Source organism: Orycteropus afer, unplaced genomic scaffold (genome assembly GCF_000298275.1).
Source record: "Orycteropus afer afer isolate SDZICR_OR568_19922 unplaced genomic scaffold, OryAfe1.0 scaffold00057, whole genome shotgun sequence".
In the NCBI taxonomy this organism is placed as follows: Eukaryota; Metazoa; Chordata; class Mammalia; order Tubulidentata; family Orycteropodidae; genus Orycteropus; species Orycteropus afer.
This window is the reverse complement of record NW_006921644.1, coordinates 8,418,812-8,445,314: the sequence shown is the minus strand read 5'-3', so window position 1 is coordinate 8,445,314 and position 26,503 is coordinate 8,418,812. Positions and strand designations below refer to the sequence as shown.

Sequence of the window (26,503 nt, the reverse complement as noted above, 5' to 3'; positions counted from 1 at the left end):
AGATTGGCTTGAGAGCAGTGCTCACCTGTGTTGGCCTTCGGTTCTGGAGAGCAAATGGAGGACAGGACTCAGTAGTCTTGGCCCCCGTGAGAGGAGCCCGACACCCAAAATGGAGAAGAAGCGAAGAAAGAAATGAGAGCCTCTTTCAGGCCAGACCACAAAAGGCCATGAAATTTCACTTTTATTTATGTTGGACAGGACTGCAAGACAGCTGATCAGCAATGTTTCAGCTTTTGGCCGGAACAAAAATGAACTTCTAATCAAGGAAGCGCAAACAGTGTGATTTGAGTGTATGCGATTTTCTGACCCTCCCCACTCGTGACCATGAAGCTTGTCAACATCTGGCTGCTTCTGCTCGTGGTCTTGCTCTGTGGGAAGAAGCGATTGGGTGACAGGCTGGAGAAGAAGGCCCCGTGTGCTGGCTGCTCCCACCTGACTCTGCGGGTGGAGTTCTCGTCGACAGTGGTGGAGTACGGTAATGATGTGGCGTTGGGTGTTAGGACCGCTGCTTTTCCCAGACTCACCTTAAACATCAGCTTCTGCCCCGGGACATTCTCTTTCTACCTTAGATTTCAGACAGGGTGAGGACCCAGTGCTGGATGGTCACGCTACTGCGTGTTGTTTTCCTTGTGGAGTTAACTTAAGTGAGACCAGGGAATTGGTGCTGGGAGTTCCTTACCCCACACAGGTGCCAGTGAGCTGGTGAGGGGAGAGCTTTGGAATGAATGAGTAAAACAATCTCAGCCCAGCCTCTCTGGGATTGTGTCTTTTTTTTTTTTTTTTCCAGTAAAACTGAAGCAGCTGAGCAGTTGTGTCTCTGAATTCCTTTTTGAAAGGCTCCCAGAGGACCCTTTGTTGTACGTGCAAATGCCTCGTAACACCTGCTTTTGTAAAAATAGCCCAGGTGTCTGACTTGGAGTGAGGTGGTCCCTTCAGTGAGTGTGAGCAGGAGATTCCCACAGCCCTTCTCACAGTCCAGATTCCACCAGCTGCTTTCCGAGGCATGGAACCTAGTCTGATTTGGTCATCTTCACTTTGGGTTTCATGAGGTTGACTTCAGAATATAACTTTTCTTATAAGCAGTGAGGTTTTAGATTAGATATGCTATAGTACACGTATGCCAGTTCTTATGTTTATTTGTGGTCATTGGTTTCAGAATATATCGTGGCTTTCAATGGATACTTTACAGCCAAAGCTCGGAATTCGTTCATTTCAAGTGCTCTGAAGAGCAGTGAAATAGACAACTGGAGAGTCATACCTAGGAACAACCCTTGCAGTGACTACCCGAGTGACTTCGAGGTGATTCAGATAAAAGAGAAGCAGAAAGCAGGGCTGCTGACTCTCGAAGGACATCCAAACATCAAGCGTGTCACTCCCCAGCGCAGGGTCTTTCGTTCCCTTAAGTACGCGGAATGTGAGTATTGTGACCGTGGGCGAGTTGCTGTCGCTCCTGTACTAGTAGGCGTCCACTCCCTTTCCCTTTCGAGTTGATGAACGTGCACATGGTCTTTATCTGGGAGATTTTCAAACTGGCAGTAGAGTTGAAAAGAGTCCAGTGAGCACCCATATCCTCTGTTTCGTGTCACCGATCATGAACAGTTTCTTGGCAAGGTTTCTCCTTTAAATGCAGCTTTAGCTGTTCTGGTAAAAGGTGGCCTGAGCCTTTGCAGTAGAGGCTGGCGGTGGTCACTGGCTGGCTTGGAAGTGCTTCTTACCTGCGTTCAGCTCCAAGCCTGCAGGCCTTGAGGGTGCAGCTCCCATCCGCTCTCTGGGAAGCAGTCTCTGGAGTTTCTGCTTTCCTGGCATTTTCCTCTGTCGGTACAAGTTTCCGACTTGACTCCCTTTAAGGAAGGTTGGGCAATCCTACTTCCGTAGTGATACTGCCTCGGAAACCCAAGGAGGGGTCGCTATGAGTCGGGGCCGACTTGACAGCACATAACAACACAACAAGGTACTCTTGGAGAGCATCTGTTCTGGGGTTCATGACTGTGCCCGGCTGTGTATCCGCCGGGTCTGTGTAAGTCCTGAGCTGTGCAGTGTGAGGGTGGAGGGATTTTGAGGGTCCCTCTCCAGCTAGAGGGCTTACTCTTTGCTACCTCGATACAGCCTGGGCTTGTTAGGGAGCATTTATGCTGACATAATCAATTGCATGTTTATTACATGGTATTCCCCCACATGTACATGTTTTCCCCTATTTGTCCTCAACGAGGTAACAGCTTGCTAGTTTTGTCAGTGTGCTATCCTTTCCTTCAGTGGGAAGAACAGGAAATTGCGTTTTGCTTTTCCTTGTCACTTACCGTACACCTGAGAGTCTCTGAGGTTTCCGTGCATTAAAGAAACCAAAAAAAGCATAATGGGAGAAGTTAAGTAATTTGCCAGGTGGGACAAGCCTGTTCTTGGCCAGCTGTGGGATCCAGGTGTCTGGCTTCTTTAGAGCCTTCTCTGCAAGTGTGGATGTTTTGTGCTATCTTTTTCCTTGAAAAACAGTGACCTCAGGACAAACCAGGGAGAGAAAAAGAAATCAAGTTTTGTACCATTAGCAAAATGTAAACATTATGCTTTTTTCTTTTCTTTTCTTTTTAAACCTTAAAATGCTCTAGAGTAGCAGGAAACATAGAAATGTCTAGTTGGAGCATAGGAATCATTCAGTTGGCCAAGGTTCTTCTACCCCCTCTGCATGTGGTTGACCCAGTCTGTCTTGAAGTTAGCTGTGCACTTACAGTGAGTGACTCTTCTAGAATCTTCCATTTTCACCTCCATACAGCAGAGATACTACCTACCTCATAGGGTTCCTGTGTGGATAACATGAAATAGTGCCTATGATGTTACAGGTGCATGATTTCTGTGGCTCTTACTGTTAGAAAGTTTTGCTTTATTTGGGGTTGAACTGTCTGGATTCCAGCCGTTGCCTTTTTCCACTGGGGCTGTAAGACAAAGCTAACCTGTTTTCCACAGGACAATGGTTAAAGTACTGTGATGCTGTGTCTCGTTGGAATGGGTGGCTTACCTGTGGTGTTCGTCACAGCTCAGTCTCTTCAGGAGCTACTCTTGTGACGGGTCTCCAGTCTCCTCCCCATCTTAATTGGTTTCCTCTGAATACTCTCCACTTTGCCTCAATTGTTTGTAAAGAGTGAAGCCCGGGTTGGAATTTACAACTCTGGGTGTAGCCTGGTCTGTTTGAGGTAAAGCGGACCTGACCCCTCCCTTGTTCTGAACATTGTTCCACAGTTAGTGCCTCCAGTATTGTCCTGTGCTGTTGACTCAAGCTACAAAGTCAACACGGGAAGCTTAGTACAGAACCATTTCAGTTGGACTGTGTCAGTAATCACTTCACAGGATGGACTCAAGTGTGTACTTTTCCAGCTCTTTGTGCCCGTGTGGGTGTAGCCTGGGAAGGCCGGAGGCTGAGAGCAGCCTGCTCTAGCAGTGGCTTCCGTAGTATTGCAGACCTGTTTCCTTAAGGCTGACTGGAAAGCGTCTTTGTGCATCACATGGCTTCACTTTGAACGGCAGGGGAAAAGCTCTGTGTATTTTGTTTGCCTCCCTTTTTTATTCAGATCTAATTCACAGTCAAAGTCAACCTTCCGTTTGGCAAGTTGTGACAAAAGTGTACAGCTGTGTGTCCGCCAACAAAGTCTAAGTCATGGTGTAGAATAGTTCCCTTGCCCCCCAGTTTCCCCACACCTCTTTGGTATGGAATAATTGTCTCACCCCTCAATTTCCTCACACCCCTTTGTAGTTCTTAAAACAGCTGCTTTTGAGAGGTGAAATACAAATACTAAAAGTACTGGGCAATATAAAAATGGAAAAGGTTCTATTAATGGGGGCCAGAGAGATGTGTCATGAAAGACCATAGTTTTTTCCTGACCCAGAAACCTCAGACTGTAACCTTATTGACTAGTTCATGCCTGTTTCCTTCAACTGTTTTCTCCTCCTGGTTCAGTGAAAAGCTGCTGTGTGCAGTATGATTGTCTTCCGTGACGGGAGTGTAAACTGTTGCTCCTCTTTGGTTCTTTCTCTTCTTTGGATCTAGCTGACCCCATCGTGCCCTGCAATGACACCAGGTGGAGCCAGAAGTGGCAGTCATCCCGTCCCCTTCGAAGGGCAAGTCTCTCCCTGGGCTCTGGATTCTGGCACGCGACTGGCAGACACTCGAGCAGACGGCTGCTGAGGGCCATTCCTCGGCAGGTCGCCCAGACCCTGCAGGCTGACGTGCTTTGGCAGATGGGCTACACAGGTGGGCCCGGAGCAGCGTGTGGCTGGGTGTCCAGGGAAACGCCTGGTGTGTTCTGCGCGCTGTGCCCCGCCTCCTCCTGGTGTTCCGGGAGCTGGGCATTGGCACTGTCCCTAGTCTTTAACTCTCAGTGTGCTGGCCATCTGCTTCTCTGCTGTCCGCACCCCTGCTTCGCTTACCCATGCACCCAAACATGATAGCACATCGCCACACACAGCCAGAGCTGACTGGCACTCTGGCCACAGGCTCTCATTGCTCAGGGAGAGAGGGAGAATCCGAACAAGACGGCTCCTGCTCTCCTCGATTGGGCAGTTCAGTGTGTGTTCGTTCAGCCCTCTAGTTTGGTGACACAGATGCAGACTGACTGAGGAGCTGTGAGGTGTGCTGGTCGTTGGTTTCAGAGCGGAAACCAGTGCCGAGGACCCAATCACGAGGGCTAAACTGATGGCCAGTAAGATTTCTTCCCTTGACTCAAATTCCTGTTTTAACTGAGGCAGGGTTCGTACCTGGGCTTTTAGACACAAGCCCGTTTCTCCTTAATGAAGAGACCCTTCCCTCTCCTTTGATTTCCTGAGTCCCCTGCCCTTCAGAATGCCTGAGAGCCTTAGACCCACCTGGCATGCTGAACTTTTATTAAAGTGATGGTGTCCTTTTGGTTTCTTTCTTTCCTTTAGGGCGAGTACTCCTTCACAAACCAGACGTCCTCCGATCCTCAGAAAAGCACTTTCTATTCCCCCAAAACCAAATGGTCCTTGATTTTACATGTGTGTTTTTAAAAAGTTGGCATTGTGTTTGGATAGTTACCAGAGCATAGTTGATCGAGGTGGTAGTGGTCCTTAGTCACAGCTCTCACACCAGGGAGATAGCGCCCTCTCCCATTGGTTAGCTTGCTACAGTGACAGTGTCCTGTCATCTAGAATTTCTTGATCTGACAGGATTGACTGTACTTCACATTGGTGCAGATGGCTTTTGGCAAGTATCTGAAATAGATTCATATTTGTGTGTGTGTGTGTGTACGCGCACGCACACACACTAATGGGAGAGAAAGGCCCCATGACCTACCCCTTAAAAAGCATAGGATAGTGACTTTCCTTCGAATGTGGTTGTTCCTCAGTGTTGTCTGCAGTCCCTTCTGCAGACTTTGTTGTGGTTAAGGCGTGGCATTGAGTAAACCGTAGTCCCTGTTAGGGGCAGATGTGGTTTCGTTTTTCCCTGTGTGTTGTGCCCTGTTCCTTAGGTTTGTGCTTCATGAGCCCTTTTCACCCTCACTCTGGGGCATGTCCTCTGTGTCCCACAGAGGAGGACATTTTACAGAAAGACATCCAGAATGTGATTTCCCCTAATGCAACTTTGCGTTTTCTGGGAATAAGGCGCTAGCGTCAGAGTGGCTGTTTTTGACACTGGGCTGAGCGAGAAGCATCCCCACTTCAAGAACGTGAAGGAGAGGACCAACTGGACCAACGAGCGGACGCTTGACGACGGTAGGTCTCACTGGGCTGAGCAGGGCCCCTATGTCTGTGGCAGCCGGCATCCAACACACAAGCTATGAGGGTGTCTCGGAGGGTGTCTGGAAATGGTCTTGGAGGAGAGAAGGGGGGATGCCTGGGGGAGGGGACCGTCACCGTGGAAGGGAGTGGGCGAGGCTGGACCTGAGCTCTGAGTGACAAAGCAGACGTACAGGACTCCTCATCCAGGGCACGTGAGTGGGATGCTGTGAGGTGAGATGATCTGTCAGACATACGTTATCAGCTGTGCGTCACGACTCTGTCTTCCTGCAGGGCTGGGCCACGGCACCTTTGTGGCAGGAGTGATAGCCAGTATGAGGGAGTGCCAGGGCTTTGCTCCCGACGCAGAACTTCACATTTTCAGGGTCTTCACCAATAACCAGGTGGGTGACTTGAGCACTGTGGAGCTTGTAAGGAATTGACACTGAAAGTTACAGGGTGTAAACTTGAGGAAACAGGCACCCTTTTAGGAGCTGCACACGTCTCTCTGCTGGGCTGCTGCTCGGTCTCGCAGGGGCATCCTCCTCACTGTGCCTCTGTGCAGCTGCCCTCTTCTCGCCACCTGCTTCTTCCCCAAGTTTGAGCTTGACTCCCCACGCACAGGTGCTCGGTGCGGCGACCCTGGCTGGCTTTCTCGGACCTCGGGCTGCCCAGGCTTCTGCACCGCTGTGTCTCGTGCGCTTTTCTCATCCTGTCTTCAGGACAGAAGCTTGTATGCTTGTATTTGCTTCCCTTCGGGATTGTGATGCTTTGAAGGCCAGGCTGTGCATAGCCCTGTGTATCCCAGCACCTGGTTGTGTTGGCTGCTGTGACCTTCAAAGCTTTATGCCCTCCCCCTTCATTTGCAGAGATTTTTACGTAGAGATCTTAGTTCGTGAATAGGTGTGACACAGTTGAGAAATATCAAAAGGCAGCACAGTGACACATCTCCCAACCCTGTTGTTTATACCTGAGTTCTGCACACCTTCCAGGGGTGGTGGTAGTAATATCCTGTACCACCAGCTCCTAGATTTGTTTTTGCATGTATAAGCAAATATAAATATGTAGCCTTATTTTCTGTTTTTTAATAGAGTTTCTGGAGCAGGTTTGGTTTGCAGGGAAATTGTGTAGGACATGGAGAGAGTTCCCGTCTCAGCCTGCACACTCTTTCTCCTGTTCCTCTTATCTTACTTTCTGTCTGTGTGGCGTGCTTGTTATAGTAGGTGAACCGACACTGACATACTGTTGTTAACAAATTATAAATAAGCCATTGTCCACTGTTTGTGTTGTCCCGCCCTGTGGGTTTTGACAAATGCACAGTGTCACATGTACACCTTTTTTTTTTTGGTCTTACTGTTTTGTTTTTCTTTTCCATTACACTTATTTCTAAAAGCTTTTTTCAAAAATAATTCTTGACCATTAGACTTATTCCATTTAATTTGGGATTTGGAAAAAATAAAACTAAATGGTTATAAACCTCCAAAAAAACTCAGTTGGTTCTGACTCATAGTGACCCTGTAGAACATAGTAGAACTGCCCTGTAGGTTTCCAATGCTGTGGTCCCTACAGAAGCAGGCAGCCACCTCTTTCTCCTGTGGAGGGGCTGCTGAGTTTGAACCTCTGGGCTTTTAGTTAGCAGGTGAGCACTTAACCACTGTGCCACCAGGGCTCCTTAAATGGTGATGCAAAAAGTAATTTGATGTCTGTAAAGCGTTAGGAGGACATGAACATCAGGGCAATAATCCTGTGAGGGAACTTCTTAGAAATGGGTGCCCTTGACCCTTCAGTCTGTGATGGAGAATGCTGGGCAGATACTTAAGACCGATCAGGGCTGTTTAGCTTCGTCTGAGTGTCTCAGGACAGACCCTCTCATGAGAGAGGTGGTTAGAAAGTTGGGCCTTGTCCATAGAAGGCAGGCCACCGGCACCCAGTTCCCTCCCCAGGGACAGTCCCTGTAGTATTTGACTTTGCAGAGCATTCTTTGTACTTGGGATTCAAGTAAAAAAATACTAGGGCTCAGAACAGGAGGATGAAGATGGTTGCACAACTTGAAGGGTGTGGTCAGTGTCACTGGGAGGTACGTGTGGAAACGGGTGAGTCGGGGCGTGTTCTGCCATGTACATGCTCAACACCAGAATCAACCAAACACGAGGAAAATTAAAAAACCGTCATTAAGGGAAATACTTTGTGCTCTTAAGAGTCTACTTTGCCCTTCATTATTGAAACCTTCCTGCCCTTTGGGGCTTGTTGAGGCTCTGAAGGGCTCTTTTACACTGAACTAGGTGTCCTATACCTCGTGGTTCTTGGATGCCTTCAACTATGCCATCTTGAAGAAGATCGATGTGTTAAACCTCAGCATCGGCGGCCCTGACTTCATGGACCACCCCTTTGTTGACAAGGTGGGTCACGTCACCACGGATGACGCTATGTCTGAGGACGGCCACTCCCATTGTGTCACGTGCCCCGAGTGGAGAGCTTTGTTTCTTGTGCGCTGGTGTCTCTTCACCCAAATGAGGACAGACAGTTAATGACGTGAACTTTGGGGATCTGGCTGCCATAAACCTGTGCATTAGGATCATTGGAAGCAGGCCTTTATCAGCAGGCCCGTGTGCCCCTTGGTGCCTTTCTTCGCCACGAACACGATCCCGTCTGCTTCCTCAACGTCCAGCCAGCGTCTGTGCCGTCTGCAGATCGTGGCCCGTGTGCCAGGCCTCATTGCTCTGTGCCTGCGCCTGCCCACGTTCATGATGGCCTAGTTCACACTGTGGCCAGTCCCTTTCCTGCCCGCCTCCCAGTTACTATTTTTTTAAACAATATTTTATGGTGTCTGTGGTGAGAGTTGACACACAAATTAGCGTGCCCTTTTACAGTTTTTACAGACTGATGAGTGACGCGAGTTACGCTTTGCACAGCACATCACCATTGTCTTGGGTTGGGCTCCGGTGGTCCCATTTCCAGTTCCAGTTTCCTTGTCCCCCTTCATCTTTGCTTTGAGTAATTGCTGACCTTTGCTCTCAGCTGGTTTTTTAATGGAGCATTCTACTCATGAGCATAGCCTTTATTTTATGGGCCAGTCTGTTACTGTTCAAAGGTGACCTGAGACATGAGGTTAGGTTTGGGATTTGAAGAGCGTCTCAGGGCTGTCATCTCAGGGAGTCCTCTAGCCGCAGCTGGTCCAGTGAGTCTGGACTTTTTAAGGGTTTGAGTTCTGTCCCGTGTTTTGCTCCCATTCTGTCATGGCCCTGATCAGAACGGTTGGTAGCGGTAGCCAAGCACCATCTGGGTGGAGAAGCCATGGCTCGTGTAGGCCATTAGCCCTGTAGACTGGTTTCTTCTCTCCTCTGAGTTATTTTTAAGTCTCTTTCTAGAAGTTGTGGTTTTTGTTGTACGTTAATTGCTTAAAAGCATTATGTTTTCAGAAATACGTACGTGCTCATTTTGTAGGTGTGGGAACTAACAGCCAACAACGTCATCATGGTTTCTGCTATTGGCAACGACGGGCCTCTTTATGGGTGAGTAGTCCCAGCAGGGATGACTGTAGGCATGTTTCTTCCTGCAGTAACTGAAAAGCGATTTCTGTGTCTGTGGATCTGTCTGTACATAAGGAGCTCTGGTGACACAGTGGTTAAGCACTCAGACGCTGACTGAAAGGTTGGCAGTTTGAATCCACCAGCCACTCTGTGGAAGAAAGATGTGCCAGTCTGCTCCTATAAAGATTTACAGCCTTAGAAATCCCGTGGGACAGTTCACTTTGTTCTGTAGGGTCTTCTGAGTTGGAATTTGACTTGAAGGCAGTTACTTTGGATTTTGATTTATATAAAGCTTTGCACTGCAGAACTCAGGAGCACATATAAGGAACCTTCATGGCCTGGTACCTCAGATTCCATAGTTACAAACTCAAGGCCAGCTTTGTTTCTTTTTAATGTCCCTGTAAATAGTAATTTGGGAGCTCTGGTTGTGTAGTGCCTAAGGCATTTGACTGCTAACCAGAAGACTGGTGGTTCAAACCCACCAGCCACTCTTTGGAAGGAAGATTGGGCAATCTACTTCCATAGAGATACAGTCTCAGAAACCCAAGGAGGGTTGATATAAGTTGGAATTCACTCAATGGCAGTGAGTTTGGTTTTAAGTCTTAACTTAGAAACCTAAAGATTTTATTCCAATTACGGATTTTACCCCGAAAATCACCTATTAGAAGTTGATTCCATGATGTTGATGAGTCCCACTGTGTATCCAGGGCACTGTGGGGTGAAGAGATAAATAAGGCAGAGAGATAGAAACACAGCAAAACCAGCACAGTACAGAAAGTCACGTGGGACAGTCCTGTGTTTTTCCAGGTTAAAGCACACGAAGAAAGATAGGGTTGACAGGGAGAGGGAGGGCGAGAAGGTGGTGGTTTCATGTGTCATCTTCATGGGGAAGTTCTGTCAGCAACTTGTGTACTAAGCTCCGTTCTTCGAGTTCTTACCGTGTCACTCTCAGCCCATAAAAAGTCCTGTGGGTGCCACCCTGGCGGTGTGTGGGTGGCCAGTGCTTTGAGAAGGTAGTGGCTAAAGGAAAAAGCACTGGAGGTCTTGCTACTCATCTCTCCACATTTAATGGTGGCAGGAGATGTGTAACGGAACATTTGCCGGTTTAACTGCTTTTAACTATACACGCCAGTGACAAGAATGACATTCACTGTCTTGTGCTGCCATCCCCACTGCCCATCTCCAGGAGCTTGCTATCCCCAGAACAGATTTAGTGCCATTGCCGTCCCCCCAGTCCCTGGTCACCTCTTGTGCACTTTGTTTCCGTGCCTTTCCTGTTGTAGATGTTTCACGGCATGGACTCACACACTGTCCTTATGTGTCTTGCTTCACAGAACGTGGTGTGTTCAAGAGCCATGCTTGTTGCAGCATGTGTCAGAACCCGGCTTCTTTTGTGGCTGGTTCACCACATTCTGTGTGTGCGTCATCTGTTGATGGACGTTTGGGCTGCTTCCCCCTTTTGGCTGTTGTAGATGGTCTGCCGTGAACGGGCGTGAGCAGTGTCTGTCTGAGTCCCTGCCTTCGCGTCTTTGGAGTGTGTCCTTGGGACCCGACCTGGTGGCTCCTGTGGCAGTTCTTTTGCTTACGGAGGAACTGCCAGCCTTTCCCACAGCTGCTGCACGAGTTGGCTAATTTCTCTGAAGCCACTTGGAAGAAGATGGGGTACCCTGTCCAGAGGTTCATTTTTGGGTAGTGAAGTGGTGCCAGAGAAGACTTAGGAGGGCAGGTGTGTACCGGACCGCTCTGGACGCTCCCAGGGCTTAGTGTAGCTTCATCCCTGCATGCCTCTTAGGCTGAGCGGTTTTGTCGTTCTTTGCATCACTGTATTTCCCTCTGCACATTGAGCTCACTTGAAGGACTAAAGGTCACGGCCTGGTTTTCATCCCGCATCCCGTGTCTCCTCTGAGGAGCTCTGGGTCATGGGGACAGCAGTCAGCCTCGCAGTTCCCGTGAGGAAGGTGGAGTGCTGCTGTGAACCCCGACTCAGAGCTCGTCCCATCTCCCTGCGGCAGGTAGAGATGTGTGACTGTGGGCCTTTCCCACAGGGGAGGCAGAGGAAACAACTGACATGTGCTGTGTGGTTATGTCGTGAGAGGATGAGTGGTGACAGGGCTGAGTCCTGTGGAGTTAGAGAAAGGGAGGTCCTTGAAGCCTGGAGTAGTGATGAGCACAGTTATCCTGAGGTGGTGAGTTGAAGGAGAGGGAAAGAAAAGCAGGATGTCCAGGTGAGAGGGAAGAGTTTACTCAGCACAGGTGCAGTGAGCAAGGCCTTCCCGGGGCCGCTTGTCACAGAAGGAGCGGATACGGTCACGTTTTTCTGAGGGTGTTTGCCCTAATTTGAGTGACACATTTGACATGACTTGACTTCTCGTTGTGTTTTGTGTCTCACCTCAGCACGCTGAACAACCCTGCCGACCAGATGGATGTGATCGGAGTAGGTGGCATCGACTTTGAAGATAACATCGCCCGCTTTTCCTCCAGGGGAATGACGACCTGGGTAAGCTGGTATTCGTCAGCCGCGTGTGCCCTGTGGGGTATTGGTAAGGCCCAAAGCAAGCAGCAGCTTAGAAAGCAGGCCGACCCTCACGTTCATAGACCTAACAGCTGGGGCTGCTGGTTGCCCAGCCGGGAGGATGAGAGAACTGCACCCTGCAGTGTTTCCCTGTCTCACTGCCGGGTCTGGAGCCTGTGAGGCCTGTGTTGGTAATCAGTGGGGCCTCCCAGTTCCACTTCTTTTCAACTTGTTTCTAAACAACTCCCTCCTCCCACCGCATCCTGCCTTCTGAGTTTAATCCCTGGGCAGATGCTGCCCTTCTGATCTCCTGTAGTTGATTGTTCTGAGGAGTGAGTACCACCCTAGAGGTACTGTTCACCTCATAGGCCTGTCTCTTGGCTGGGTGAAAGGTGAGCCACAGGGGTGAGTTCAGTTCCAGGCCTGACGGGTGTATAAGGACCACAGTCCTGGGGGATTTGCCCAATCTCTATCAGACCAGTAAGCCTGGTCTTTTGTATAATTTTGAGTTTTGTGCCACATTTGTCTCCCATTCTGTTTGGGACCTTGTGATTGCTTTCAGAGCTGTCAGCATTGGTTGCCGAGCACCATCTAGTTCTTCTGGTCTTAGGATCATGGCTAAGGTCCTTTTGGCCCATTAGTCCTTGGGACTTGAGGCAAGGGAGAGAAATGAAGGAAACAGTAACAGTGAATTACAACCTTTTCCCAACCTAAGTAGGGAAGTTCTGTTGAGCAGTGAAACAACTTGTGAGGCCAGAGACATCTTGCTTGGGCCAGCTTGAAAAACCATGTATAGAGAGTGGAAAATTCCTCTGCCCTACTCCCCTCCTCTTTTCCTCTTGAGCACATTTAACTTCTGTAAAAAATTGCGAGCTGCAGGTGCTCTCTTTGCAGCTAACCAATCACCCTTTACCCCGAACACCCTGGAAGTAAGAACCCATGAAAGTTCCATTTGGCCTTGTTCAGGGCTCAGTGTTTGGACATGAATCCACTGAGTCTGTGCCAGCTCCAGTAAAGGTCCTTCCTTTTTCACCATCCTGCTTGGCGTTAGCGTTTCCCTTGGCGGCTCCCGTAGCAGACTCATTGTTTCCTTGCATCTTTGATTTTCTTCGCTCTTCTTTGCTCCACATGAGGACCGACGAGTAGTTGCATTTCAGATGGCCACTCAAAGGTTTTTAAGTCCACAGCTACTACTCTTCAAAGTAGGGTGTAGACCATTGTCTTTGTGGAATATGTGATGCCAATGGACCCTGATGTCCCCTGAGACTGTGGTCCTGAGCCCCCAGGCCCAAAGCCTCATTCCCTCAAGGTATTTGGTTATGGCTAAGACGTTTTCATAACTCTGCCCCCCATATGCGCTATTGTAGTCCTGGATACGTACGTGGAAATCATCTGTTAAACCTGTAGGTAGTTGAGGGTGTAGTCCCTTCCCTTCTCAGCTTGCGTGTCTGCCTGTGTATCCATTCTTGGGTTCCTGTCCTTACTCAGGATTGTGTATGTAACAGTATGGACCATTGTTGCTGCTAACTCTTGTGCTCTCCGCGGTCTTCCCTTGCCTGGGTCATTTTGTGCTGCCTTTCCCTTCGTCCAAGTTCATGTGTGTCTGCCCTCTACTTAGTGATTTACCCTCCTTTCCCCTCTCACCCCTGGTAACCTTCAAAGAATGATTCTTTCTTGTATAAACCTTTTGTTGACTTTTTACAGTAGTGATCTCACAGTAATTGCCCTTTTGTGATTGATAATTTCACTCAGTATAATATTCTCCAGGTTCATCCATGTTACGAGGTGTTTTGCAGATAATGGTTATTTTTCAGAGATGTGTAGTGTCCCGTTTGTATATGAATCATAGTTTGTTTATGCTTTCATCCACTGACGGGCACTTAGGTGGTTCCCATCTTTTTGCTGTTGTGAGTAGTGCGCAGTGCACAGGGGTGTGCATACATCTTTGTTAAAGAGCTGCCTGTGGAGGCGAATTGGATTCGTGCCCACTTGTCCTGGTTCACAGGCAGCTAAGCAGTCCTCTGTGCTGGTGAGGTGATCTTGCTGTTCTAGAATCTTGTGGTTGAGGTTGGCTTCGCGGAGCAAGAGGCTAGTCAAAGCGGCTTTGCGTCAGCTCTGCTCGGGTGGAAATCCTTGTAAGGAGCTATGTGGAACTGAAGCAATATCATCAGATTAGTCGGCTACTTGGAGTGTGATTTCCCACTAATTCAGCATCCTCTCCCCATCACCAAAGGCTTGATTCAAACAAAACCAAGCACTCTGGGGCAGCACTCGGGGACTATGTCATTGGAGGTGGCCAAGGGTGACACTGGTCCCCGGGGTCAGGTTGTCTCTGGCATGCTGTGACTTGACATGTACTGAGCCTCAGGTCAGTCTCTTCCTGAGAGCACCGCAGGCTGTGTCCTTACGCAGAGGTGGTCCTCTCAGTCAGCCTCGCCAGGGTCCGCTGCTCATGCGCTCGGTCAGGAGCCACCTCCTTGAGATGCCTGTTTGGGGCCTGTCGTAGTCTGGCAACCTGGTCTTTGAAGAAGTCAGTCCTGGGGGCACGTTGTGTGTGCACTCCGGCTCCCTGATGGTTGTCCTCCCGTGGCGTGATGGCTGTCTTGCCCTTGGCCTTCACGGAGGCTTGTCTTCAGAGGCATTTGAGAAACGCCTTGAATCCTCTTTCCCTGTCTCCCACAACTGTGGTCTCAAGAGTCTTTCACCTTTGGCTCCTGGAAAGGGTTTTCCCTTCAAAGTGGATACTCCCTTTTTCTGATAGAACGGAAGAGCCCATTGTAATTCGTGTTCTGTCCTGATTCCAGGAGGCCTAGTGAGCACAGTTAACACCTTATCCCAGGTCACTCGTGTGGTTGTCGTAATCCTCCTCCTAAGTACACTCTTACTTCTCCTTTTAGGATGATTGGAAATAGCCGGTTACATCATGTTCTTTTTCCTGTAAAGAAGCATTTTTTTTTCCTGATTTTTAAAGTTTTTGAAGTTTTCTAATTTTTCTACAGAGTTCTTTTTTCTCATTTATCTGAAGATAATTTGGCTTCCAGTTTCTAGACATGCATGTTAACAAATTGAAAATACTTTCTGATTGATTTATGGCCTTGCGGTTACACTGGTTATTATAAAACACATTTAAATGATTTCTTTTTCTATATTATCATTTGTTTGTTTTCTGTATGACAGTGAATTTCAGACAAAATCCAGAACCTCTTGAAGGCTACACTGTACTTCTCTCGTTCTCCCGTCATCACACGCACCTAGGTGCCGGTGGATGATGTGATTGAAAGCAAGCTGCTTTTGTTCACAGGAACTACCCGGTGGTTACGGTCGTGTGAAGCCTGATATCGTCACCTACGGTGCTGGAGTGAGGGGTTCCGGCGTGAAAGGGGGCTGCCGGGCCCTCTCGGGGACCAGCGTAGCTTCTCCAGTGGTCGCGGGTGCTGTGACCTTGCTGGTCAGGTGAGTGCTGCTCATCGAGGGTCAGGATACAGGGCCCAGAGCTGGAGCTCGGCGGCTGAGTCTCGCTTCTGCCGCCACCAGGTCTGTGGGCTACGGCGTGTTGCATCACTGTGTTCTGCAGGAGTTGGGAGTCAGTCAGTCTTTCAAAGAGAGTGGTGGGAGAGTGAGATGAGATGCACGTCAGTAGACTTCATAGGCTGCGGTGTAAAGCAGTGCACGTGGTATGAGTGTCGGTGTTTTCTGTTTTTCTGTTCTTCACATGGCTCGTGGCCTAGAGCTTCACTTCTTCTGTCCAGGCAAACATACCTGTCAGGAAGAGAACAGAGGCTGAGGCTGTTCCTGTCTATTCCCTCCACGTCCTCGAGAACTCACCTTTTAATTTGCCATGTTAGCTGAGCAGACCCGCAGTCCATTGGTGGACTGACAGTCACACTTCTTCGGGACAGATGAGTTTCTCCACGTCACCAGTTCAGGCTTTGCCTCATTGAAGCCCAGACACGTTTGGAATAGCACTCGGTGATTGGCAGTTCCTCTTGCAGCTAATGAAACTAGAAGAGTCTCCCACGTTCTCAGACTCAGTGGAACTGGAAGGGAAACACACACTGTCTGACTTGCAGTCTGATGGCTGTGTGCAACGGTCAGACAGTTCTGAAGTGCTGACTTTGGGGCCGGCAGTTACTCTGCTCCTGTCTTAGGCTGTACTTGAGCTGTCGTGTCAAGATGATCCATGCCTCTATGTATTTCAGGCTAATTTCAAAATTGGAAAGGGCAAATGGCATTGGGTGTTCTTTAGATTTACAATTTTGCTGAGAAGCCAGGAGTTTGTGATTCTGGTGGCTGGAATTCCTTTCTCAGTCGCAGTCCTTGATAAAGATCGACAGCTACTTCCTTCCTTCAAGGAAGGCCATGTTCTTGAAAATGTCAGCATCGGCCAGAGGATCCTTGGGAGACTAAACAGGCTTGTTGGGAAGCCTTGTTCTCCTCTCCCGTTGTCCTCACTCCGTGTGACGGGAAGTGAAAGGCGGTGGGAGGGGACTGTGGGCTTGGAGGCCCCTGCTTACTTTTACTTTCATGTTGGCCAGCTGCAGAGATGACAGCCAGGGTTCTGTCGCCTCTAGTTAGGTAAGGAAACAGAACCCTGGTCCAGTTCTCACTGCCATGACTGTTGGCAGGGCCTGAGGTGTCAGGTGTCCCCGTTTGGCCCATCTGCTCTGTGCCGTCCAGGGAATGGGCAGATGAGGATGCGGTGTTGGTCGCTGCCGTGGGCTCCCCCGAGTACAGGGTTTCCAGTATCAAGGAGCACTCTGGCTCTCCTTGGTGCTCTGTCCACAGCAGCTTCTGAGCCTTGACACACAGCTCTAGAGATGCAGGCAGCAGCACGTCCGTGGCACCCAGCACTGCAGGCTCTGTTAGGGAGAAGAACCTGACCTTTGCCTGCCTCACAAGTGGGAGAGGGGGAGACTGTTGACCGGGAACTGACCTTTGACACGTTCTCGTTTTCCTGCATTAAGAATCCACCCCACTTACCTCCTCTCACTTCTCTGTATGTCAGCACCCGTCTAGACCTGCTGGAAAACCTCCCCAAACTCCCAGACCATGCCATCCTGGTATAGGAACTTGGAGGAGGAAGTTTTCCTTTTTGGCCTGGTGGATTTTTTTTTTTTTTTTGCATTGAGGGCTAAAGCTTACTTGTATTTGTCCTGTAGATTTATTGCGTTGCATTCGCTACCCACACAGACAGGTGGCCGTTTCCCTGCTGGTGCCTTCGCACAGTAGATAGTACCCCAGTGTTCCCTGCTAGAGCTGTGTGTGGGTGTCCAATTTGCTCCTAATGACAGAACTCTGAAGGTGACTCGGTCCCCGCTGTCATGTAGGCTTCATCCACCAGGGGGAGGCCTCCAGGTTTGGAAATGAGAAGGCAGAGTTAGCCTTGGAGGGAGGGGTCTTGGCCACTGGTCTGCAGTTCCCTCTGGAGGCTCCATCTCTCCGCCTTGCCTTCTCCTGGCCAGGGTTGTCCAGCTTGTCGTTTGGCCCACAGACTTCCCTTGCAACCTGTGTGGTCGCTTCACTAACTGGAAACAAATGTGTTCATGGCAAGCCTAGCATAAACAGGCACTGTCTTGGTCAGTCGCCATTCCGAGAGCCATGCGCGTGGTCAGTATCAGGCACATCCAGCAGTGAGTGAGTGCTCGTTCTCCCTAGCGTTGACCACCACAGGTGCTCCCGTCCCATACGAGACAAGAGCCAAGGTCACCTGCTTGCTCCCTGCAGGGTTGGGAACGGTCTGGTGTCAGTTCTTCTGCTAGAAATGAGCATGTCTGTGGCTTTTTCCCCCAGCACCGTCCAGAAACGTGAGCTGGTGAACCCTGCCAGTGTGAAGCAGGCCCTCATAGCGTCTGCCCGGAGGCTCCCTGGTGTCAATATGTTCGAGCAAGGCCATGGCAAGCTTGACCTGCTGAGAGCCTACCAGATCCTCAACAGCTACAAGCCCCAGGCAAGGTCAGTCGCTTCGTCCTCAACAGGCCCTGCGCACGGAGAATCGGCCCCAAACGAAGCCCAGCTGATCCCGCAGTGTTGGATCGCCTGTGAGCTCGCCCCCTGCTCCCACCACACTGGGGCGCTCGTGAGCTCAGCTCTGCTGGTCCTGCTGCCGTGAGGGCCCGGCCACCACAGCGAGTAACTCCTTTGACCTACTGAGGCCCTTTAGGGTTTGATGTAACGGGTGATGAGTAATGACTTTCTTTAGTTTTGCTTTAAATGTTTTCCTTAGAAACGATTTCAGACTTTCAGGAATTTTTCAGACAGTGTAGAAGGTTTTCATGTACCTTCACCAGCTTCCCCTAATGCACACATTTTAGAACCTTAGCTAACCATGGGGTGACTGTTGAAACCAAGGTATTGACGTCGCCTTTGTGCTGGGATTCATAGTCTCCAGGCTTGGGTCATTCTCCAGTTCCCACTCAGGTCCTGTTGTCCGGGAGCCAGGCCCTGTGCTGTGTTTGGTTGTTGTGTCGTTGTTGCCCCCAGTTTGGGACAGTCTGTTGTATTTCTGGTTAAGTTGCAGTGAGAATACACCCGATAAAGCCTTCACTGATTCCGCAGTGTCCACGCATACAGACCTGGGACACTGATTATGGTCTTCAGGTTGTCGGCCTTTGTTGATATCCTTTCCACATGATCTCACCACTGTGAACATTAACTCAGCGCCCCCTCGGCAGAACTCCCCACCCCCAACCGCTGATCATCTTTGGTGTTTATATATTTGCTAATTTCAAGATACTCAAGCATTTGTTCTTTTGCCAGTGACTTACCCTGCCCAGCATGCCTGTTTCCTAGGTTCACCCATGGTGTGGCATGATTAATTCCACTGTCTTTTGTTGTCATTCATTACTGATGTCTTTGAGGAGTGGTGAACGGGTATTTTGTAGAATGTCCCTAAATTTGGATTTATCTAATGTCTTCTGATAATTGGCTTTGTTGCATATTTTTGGCAAGGTTTTTTTTTTTATATATACTTTTAATTTTTAAATGATTTTAGAGTTAGAAGAAAGTTGTAAAAATAGTACCTGAGGACCCATATGTCCTTCACCTACGTCCCCTAACGTTCACATCCCACAAACCACAGTACAGGGGTCAAAGCCTGGAAATTAACATTGATGCTGTCCTAGTAACTGGTCTACAGACCTTACCCATGTTCCTCTCAGTGTCCCACTAAATGTCCTTTTTCTGGCCCAGGACCCACTCCAGGATCCTGTGTTGCATTTAATTGTCATGTCTCCTTGGTCTTCTCCAACTAAGGACAGCTCCTCTGTTTTTCTTTGACTTGTTCCTGGGGATGTTACTCTTGATCCTTTAGTTAAGGGGTGTGGTAGCTGAGGTCCTCCAAAAACGAGTCACCAGACTGGGATCTTAAAAGCTTGTAAGCGGCCATCTAGATGCAACGAGGCTGTTTCCTCATCCAGAGCAAAGAAGAATGAAAAAAAGCAAAGATTATGGAAACAGTTAGTCCAAGCCACTGGTACACCATGTGATTACATCCTTAAACGACTTTGAGACCAGAAGAACTAGATGGTGCCTGGTTACAACTGTAACCACTTGAAGGGGGGGGTCTTTGTAGGAGATCCTGGATAGAGTGAGAGAACAATGTGGAACAAAACTCAAAATCATTAAAAAAAAAAAAAAGAAGAAGAAGAAGAACCAGATTTGCTGGTCTGATAGAGCCTGATGGAACCCAAGACTGTGGCCCCTAGCTGTCCTTCAGGTCTGGAATTGAACCCACTCCCGTGGCTTCCAGCCCATCAAAAGACAGACATATGAGCTGAACATTTAAATTAGGTAGCTACACTCCTTGGAGAGAACAATCATGGGAGAATAGAAGGGCTGTGTATGCACAGGGAGACAGCTCAGGAGGCAGGAGTGCTTGGAAGGATGGACACAGAGAAGAGGTAACTATGGGAAGGAAGTGGTACGGGAGCTGTTGCATTGTGGGAAATTGCAGTCAATGTCATGAGACAAAGTGTATGTGAGCTGCTGTATGGAAAGTGAATTTGCTCTGTAAACTTTAACCCAAATCACAATTAAAAGGAAGTACATATATTTATTCAGTCTTCCTTGCAAAAAAAAAAGGAGTCACCTGAAACATGGGCTAAGCCACCTGAGAGATTTCTGTGGCTGAAAACCATGAAGGACATGGGAAGGGAGTGAAACAGACAGGAAGTGTCCCAGAGCTGTGCTGCAGGTCTTACATCTATGAGAAAAGAGGAGGGAAGGCAGTTTGGGTAGAAAGGTAGTCTCAGATGGCGGCCAGTGGGGAGCCTTCATCCATGTTGCCTGTTGGAGGGGTCCATTGTCCTGCAGGGATGGGCCTGTCTCATCCCCTCCCCCTGGTGCTCACCCTCTGCTGCGATCGGTCGTTATCTTGGAGCAGCGTGGGGATCGAGTGTGCAGTCTTTTTATCTTCAGCCTCACAGAACGTAGTGGTGCTGCTGGCCACGATTAGAGCAGCTCCCCTCACACCCGTCAGTGTGATGTGTAATTTCATCATAGTGCAGTTGGGCTCCCTTGTCGGGGTCTCGTCCTCTGTGGATCCCTCACATCTCAGTTGATGTCACCTTTTTATTTGGTGTGTGAACTATTACCATGGTTCTAATGACAGAACTAAGGAACTCTGGTGGCACAGTGGTTAAGCACTTAGCTGCTAACCAAAAGGTTTGCAGTTTGAACTCACCAGCAGCTCTGCAGAAGAAAAGACCTGGCAAACTGTTCCCATGAAGAGTGTAGGCTGGAAACCATATTTGACAGATGTCTTCTGTCCTACAAGGTTGCTATGAGTCAGAATTGAGTTGATGGCACCCAACAACCACCACAACAAGGCAAGAACGCACAGAAAGGCTACCCAGAGAACTGTCACTCTTGTCGTCCTTTGTGTCCCCACTCGTGGTCCCCTGGTTTTCCCACTCTGTGCTTACGTGCCCCTGCAGTTCTGGGTCGATGTCTCTGCACAGGCGTGCAGGAGTGTGTGCTTTCCCTCCCCTTCTCTCTTGCTGTAGCTGCCCCGCTGCACTCGGCTTTGGTCACTTCGTGGTATCTGGAGGTCACTCATGCCAGCCCCTGGACAGCTTCATCCTTTACAGCTGCACGAGGTGCCCTTGTTTGTCCATCCCTTGCTTGTGCGCCGGCCTTTATGTTGCTTCCAGTGCTTTTGACAGTGCTGCAGGGGTGAGCCCGGTGCCCCACGTTCCCTTGCTGTTGGAGGTGTGTCTTCCGGCTTCCTGTGCTTGCTCTTTCCTGCCTGCTGGAGGGGTCACAGAGTGACACACATCCACATATGTGCAGTATCTCTGCCCAGGAGAGTCCGCATGAGGCTCAGAGCCCTCAGTGAGGTTTCCACCAGGGGCTGGCCTCAGACTCTGCTACACCCCAATGTTGCAGGCTCCCAGCATGGTTGAGGTGTTCCTATACATGCACTGTGTGTATACACAGTCCAGGCAGGCTGGCACCGGGGCCTGTGCAGCACAGGGCATATCCCAAAGCCAAGTTCTCGGATGCCAGCCAAGGGCAGCCCTGCAAGCAGGCTCTTCTACAGCCCTGCTCGGCTGTGCCAGGTGTTTCCTGCACCGCAGTTGTACTTTGCTGTCATCTCTAATTCGGCCTCTGTGCTGTCACTTTCTTGGTTTCAGTTTGAGCCCCAGCTACATAGATCTGACCGAGTGTCCCTACATGTGGCCCTACTGCTCACAGCCCATCTACTACGGAGGGATGCCCACAATCGTGAACGTCACCATCCTCAACGGCATGGGAGTCACGGGAAGAATTATCGATAAGGTGAAGCCTCTCTCTGGCCCGGGGCCCTCCGACCTGGGCTCTTTGATGTAGTCTGATGGCTGGGTGAATGCGGACGCCACGCCAGCTGCTTCATGCCGTGGTTGCTTCTTCTCGAGTTAAAACAAGTACCACGGTCTCGTCTCCACTGTGGGATGTGGGGGTGTTGGGAATCTGCTGTGTTTACCTGCAGTCTTTTTCAGAGTAAGTTAGAGGAGGAATAAATGAAACCAGTTTGCTGGTTTTTTACTTTGGCATCTTGAGTTTGCTTCTGAATTAACTCCTTATATTTCATTTTCTGTCTTTATGCTCTCCCACCTATCATTAAAGGCTGTAGTGTGTAGAAGACAGGGTGTGTGTTTAGGTTCCATGTTTGTAATGTTTCCCTTCATGTTTACTCATAAGTGTTACCATAACAATAAAGGAAAAAACAAAAATGGAAAAGTCCCTTCCAGCCCCAGCGTACTGAAATGGCTGTTTTGAAAACGCTCTTTTCTAGCCCTTCTGTGACATGTGTGGTTGGCCATCTTTGCTCACCTGGCAGAGTCAGGTTCCTTTTTCCCTTCTCTCTACTGTGTCTGTTTTAAATGTAACTCAGCACGCCAGAGGGAGTCCGCGTGTATTGGCTGTTTCTTGTGCTTGAGCAGTGCGCTGGTTTTAGCTTGTGGGTATTGCAGTCTCTCACTCAGTGTCCCTGTGTGTACACTTTGGTTTTCTTCTGGGTAATTTCCTCAGCAGCAAGTCCCTGGCCTGCAACTGCGAGGTGTGAGTGTTGTTGTGGCTCTTGGTCCTGGCTGCCAGGTTGTTTTCCAGGAGGGTGACATCAGTGACAGTTGCCGCCGTGCTGGTGATGCGTCCCCCCCCAGCCCAGTTGAATTATAATTTACATGCTATAGAATTCCCCCTGGTAAAGCGCACAGCTTATGGGCTTCAGGTATACTCACATAGCTGGACACCATCGCCCCTTCCCACCTCAGGGTTTCTCCTTTCCCCACAGAGAACCTGGGCTGGGACCGCCCCTGTCTGCCCCAGGCCCTGGCAGTCCCCACTCCCCTCTGTCTGTGGCGCTTAGTCTCCACTGGACCTTGCCTGGAGATGAGTCCTAGAATGTGCAGCCTTTGTGTCTGGCTGCCCTCACTTGGCCCATCACTTCCACCCACATTGTGTCATATGTCATACCTCAGTCCTTGTCATTACCAAGATTTGAATAGTTCCCGGTGGCACAGTGGTTTAGATGACAGCCTAGGAAACTCTACGTGGCATTTCTGCTCTGTCACACATGGTTGCTGTGAGTCAGAATCGACTCAGCGGCACAGCAGTGCTGTGCTCACACACCTGGGCCTGTTTACACACTACCACGTACCTGCCCAGTGGGCCCTGGGGGCACAGTGGTGAAACCCTTAGCTGCCAACCTACAGGTCGCAGTTCAAATCCACCAGCCGACCCTTGGGAGAAGGATGAGGCAGTTGGCTTCCATAAAGACTGATAGCCTTGGAAACCCTGTGGACGGTTCCACCCTGTCCTCTAGGGGCGCTGTGGATCTGATTCAACTCCACGGCAGCGGGTGTGATTTGGGCTTTGCTTCCCTGAAGACTGACAGCCCTGGGGACCCCATGGGGCAGTTCCACTCTGTCCTCTAGGGGCACTGTGGGTCAGAATGGACTCCACGGCAGTGGGTGTGGTTTGGGCTTTGCTTCTGTGAAGATTGACAGCCTTGGAGACCCTGTGGGGCAGTTCCACTCTGTCCTCTAGGGGCGCTGTGGGTCAGAATGGACTCAGTGGCAGTGACAAATGTTCCACTGTATGTACATTCCACATTTTCTTTACATTCATCCATGGATTGCGTTGTGGTTCATTGTATAACGTTAAACATAGCAGGCATAAGATAGGTTCCCTGTTCATTTTGCATTTCTTTGGTTTTTTCTTGTGAGGCGGGTGTCATTCCAGGTGGTTTACTAATGATATTTCCTCGTGTGTGTGTGGGTTATCTTTTTGGCCCATTTTCCTACTAGACTCAGGTTTTCTCCATCTATCTGAACAGGATCTTCAGATCACCTTTTGTTGGGTTTTATGCAGAGTCTTCTTCCAGGTTAGGGTTCTCCTTTCTCTTAAGTAGTCGTTCTTGTGCTTTAACTGCTTTTTTTTAGTTTTGTAAAAGTTGACATTTTTGTACAGTTGCATTGCTTATCTTTTGGTCTGTTCGGCTGTTTAGAAGATGAGAATCTTACTCCTCCAGGGATGGATCACACCTCAGTTCTGTTCTCTACTTGTGAACTCTTCTCTCTGTTTGGGGTTACTTTGACATGTGGTTAAGAGATGGACACAAGCTACGCTTTGCCTCAGTTGCTAACTAGTGGTCCCAGAAACGTTTACTCAAAGTTCCTCTTTTCTCATGGTTTGTGATGCTCCGTCCTATAGATGTCCTTTTTTCCTTTTCAGAATTTTGTTCTTTTTAACATCCTGACTCCCTTGAGCAGTGTAGCGCTGACGCTGGGGTCTGGCCTGGTGGGCTGCTCATCCCAGGAGCTTGTGTCTGCGTCTGCCGACGGGCAGCCTCTCTTGCTGCCTTTCTGCTTTCCTGGGACGTGGGTGAGGCTGTGCCGGCAGCTGGCTCTCCAGCCGAGCAGCCCTTCTCGGCTTCCCCACAAACCTCTCCCTGCCAGATCTCCAGCTTCAGAATTTGACGGGACGTTGTCATCCATGTCGTTTTACCCCTTCCTTTCTTTTTTATTATTTTTGAACGTAGTTTATTGAAGTATAAATTACATACAGTGAAATACTCAAAACTAAAGTGACATGGGGCACTTTGTCCCTTTCACTTGATATAATTTTCTGAGCGTATATATAGCTAGTTGGGCTCTAGGTTCAAGTCTCAGGTTCTTAAATCAGGTAGAAATGCTTTTTCAGCTGCTTGTCCGTCCACCCTCCCCTTCTAAATACTTCTTTCTTGAATTGAGGAAATCTCCAGAAAATCCGAGGCTCAGAAATGGTGGTTTGCCAGCTTTCTAGCGGATCATCTCCCAGAGGTGACTCGGGCTTGTCATAGGGCACTGAGCGTCTGTGTACAGATTTCCATTGAGTTAGGAAGGTGAGGCGTCGTGGCGATGCCTGTGGCTCCAGGCCTTCCTCCCTGAGCATGTCCCATCAGCCTCTGCTTACTCTCCCCGCAGCCTGACTGGCAGCCCTACCTGCCCCAGAACGGAGACAACATCGAGGTCGCTTTCTCCTACTCCTCAGTACTGTGGCCGTGGTCGGGCTACCTGGCCATCTCTATTTCTGTCACCAAGAAAGCGGCTTCCTGGGAAGGCATTGCCCAAGGTCATGTGATGATTACCGTGGCCTCCCCAGCAGAGATGGAAGTAAGTGCATACCTCTTCCTCCCGTGTCGCCTGCCAGGCAGGAAAGAGCAGGCTGACGGGCAGGGTCTCTGAGGCACTGGATCTCAAGGAACCCGCCCAGGGAGGGAGGAGTCCTGCCTCCTGCTCTGTTGGTGAGCCACAACAGATGTGATGGCTTCATGCCGGGTTTCAAGTTCATGAGGACAGCGCCCAAGTTTGTGTTGTGTGAAAGGAAATGGGGGAGGGCTAATCTTCTGTAGGCCCGGAGGCTTTATGAGCAAAGTGCCTTACCCTGTGAGCCTCGACACTTAGCAAAGAGTCGGCATGGGAGTAATGGTGCTGCTGGAATCTGTGTCTTCATGCCTTTGTCAGCATTGGAAATGCTTGTGGGCAAAGCCTTTGGATTAAATTGACAAACAGAGAGGACTCTGAAAACCAGAAGACCTGACAGCTGCTTCTGTACCGAGGGGCATTTTCAGGTTTCCTTGATTTTTTTCCAGTCACAACATGGTACCGAGCAGACTTCCACAGTGAAGCTCCCCATCAAGGTGAAGGTCATCCCCACACCGCCTCGAAGCAAGCGGGTTCTCTGGGACCAGTACCATAACCTGCGCTACCCGCCCGGCTATTTCCCCAGGGACAACTTAAGGATGAAGAACGACCCTCTGGACTGGTAAGCCACGCCCACGCGTGCTCATTGCCCTGTGGCTGTCCCCTGTGGGGCCACGCCCCACGCATGCTTGTCGCCCCTGTGGCTGTCCCCTGTGGGCCTGGGGCTTGCTGCTTCTGCCTGGGGGTCAGCCTCTTGAGCCTGAAAGCCATGACCCCGACTTTGTGGGTTCTCATGCTCTTTGGGTGCTTTATGCGTCTCCCTTGAAGGATCCCTCCCAATTGTAATTGACTGACTGTGTGATCAGAAACCTCGAGGTCCTCTCCACTGCTCTCTCCCTTACTGCTCCCATGGAGTCAGTCAGCAAATCCTGCTGTTACACCTTAGAAGTACATGCTGGATCCCACCGTGTCTCACCATCTCCTCCACCCTGTCCTTTTCCAAACCATTGTCATCACTCACCTGTGTGGCACCAGCAGCCTCCTCCCAGTCTCAGTGCTGTCACCCTCCGAGCCACCGTGCTAATCTTTTTAAGACATACGTGATTCCATGCTCGGCTTCAGACTCTTCAGTGTGCCTCTTCAGACTTCTTCTCGTGGCAGAACTCCTTGGTGTGATTAGTGTGGTATTGAAAGGTTTCTGCTTGGTCATGTTTGCCCTTTAAGCTGCCTTCTCTACAAGGCGGATGGAAGAAGGCTCGTTGAGAGGCAGGTAGTGTGTGAGGTTGGTAAAGCCGGGGCAGCAGTCGTGAGCCTAGAGAGAGTGCATGGCTTGGCGTTGTGGAGGCGACCAGCTCTGGAGGTCCCGGTTAGGATTGGGGTGGTGGTGCTCGGGCAGTTGGGTGCTAGCTGGCTTCCATAGCAAGTGCGGGAAGACGAGCGTGCACAAAGGGAGAGGTGGCCCATGGGAGTGCGGTGCAGGTTGCTGTGTGTGGCCGTGTCATGTCTGCACGGGCGCTAGCCTCTGTGTTCTCGTGCTGTGGGCTGAGCTCGGCTGCCAGAGGCAGGCGGCGACCACCAAT

The 26,503-nt window shown here is 49.8% G+C and overlaps 1 protein-coding gene across 1 annotated transcript in view; it reads left to right on the top strand.

Annotated features, from left to right (window-relative positions):
- Positions 1-324: 324 nt before the first annotated feature.
- The window catches only part of MBTPS1 (membrane bound transcription factor peptidase, site 1), a 42,121-nt gene continuing 15,942 nt past the window's right edge, over positions 325-26,503 (top strand). Inside the window, exons 1-13 of the mRNA XM_007939134.2 lie at positions 325-475; positions 1,157-1,414; positions 4,034-4,237; positions 5,605-5,715; positions 6,013-6,122; positions 8,001-8,117; positions 9,163-9,230; positions 11,643-11,745; positions 15,062-15,213; positions 17,551-17,712; positions 21,393-21,537; positions 24,705-24,893; positions 25,373-25,545. Coding sequence (XP_007937325.1) covers positions 325-475; positions 1,157-1,414; positions 4,034-4,237; positions 5,605-5,715; positions 6,013-6,122; positions 8,001-8,117; positions 9,163-9,230; positions 11,643-11,745; positions 15,062-15,213; positions 17,551-17,712; positions 21,393-21,537; positions 24,705-24,893; positions 25,373-25,545 — 1,943 coding nt within the window. The remainder of the gene's footprint in view (positions 476-1,156; positions 1,415-4,033; positions 4,238-5,604; positions 5,716-6,012; positions 6,123-8,000; positions 8,118-9,162; positions 9,231-11,642; positions 11,746-15,061; positions 15,214-17,550; positions 17,713-21,392; positions 21,538-24,704; positions 24,894-25,372; positions 25,546-26,503) is intronic.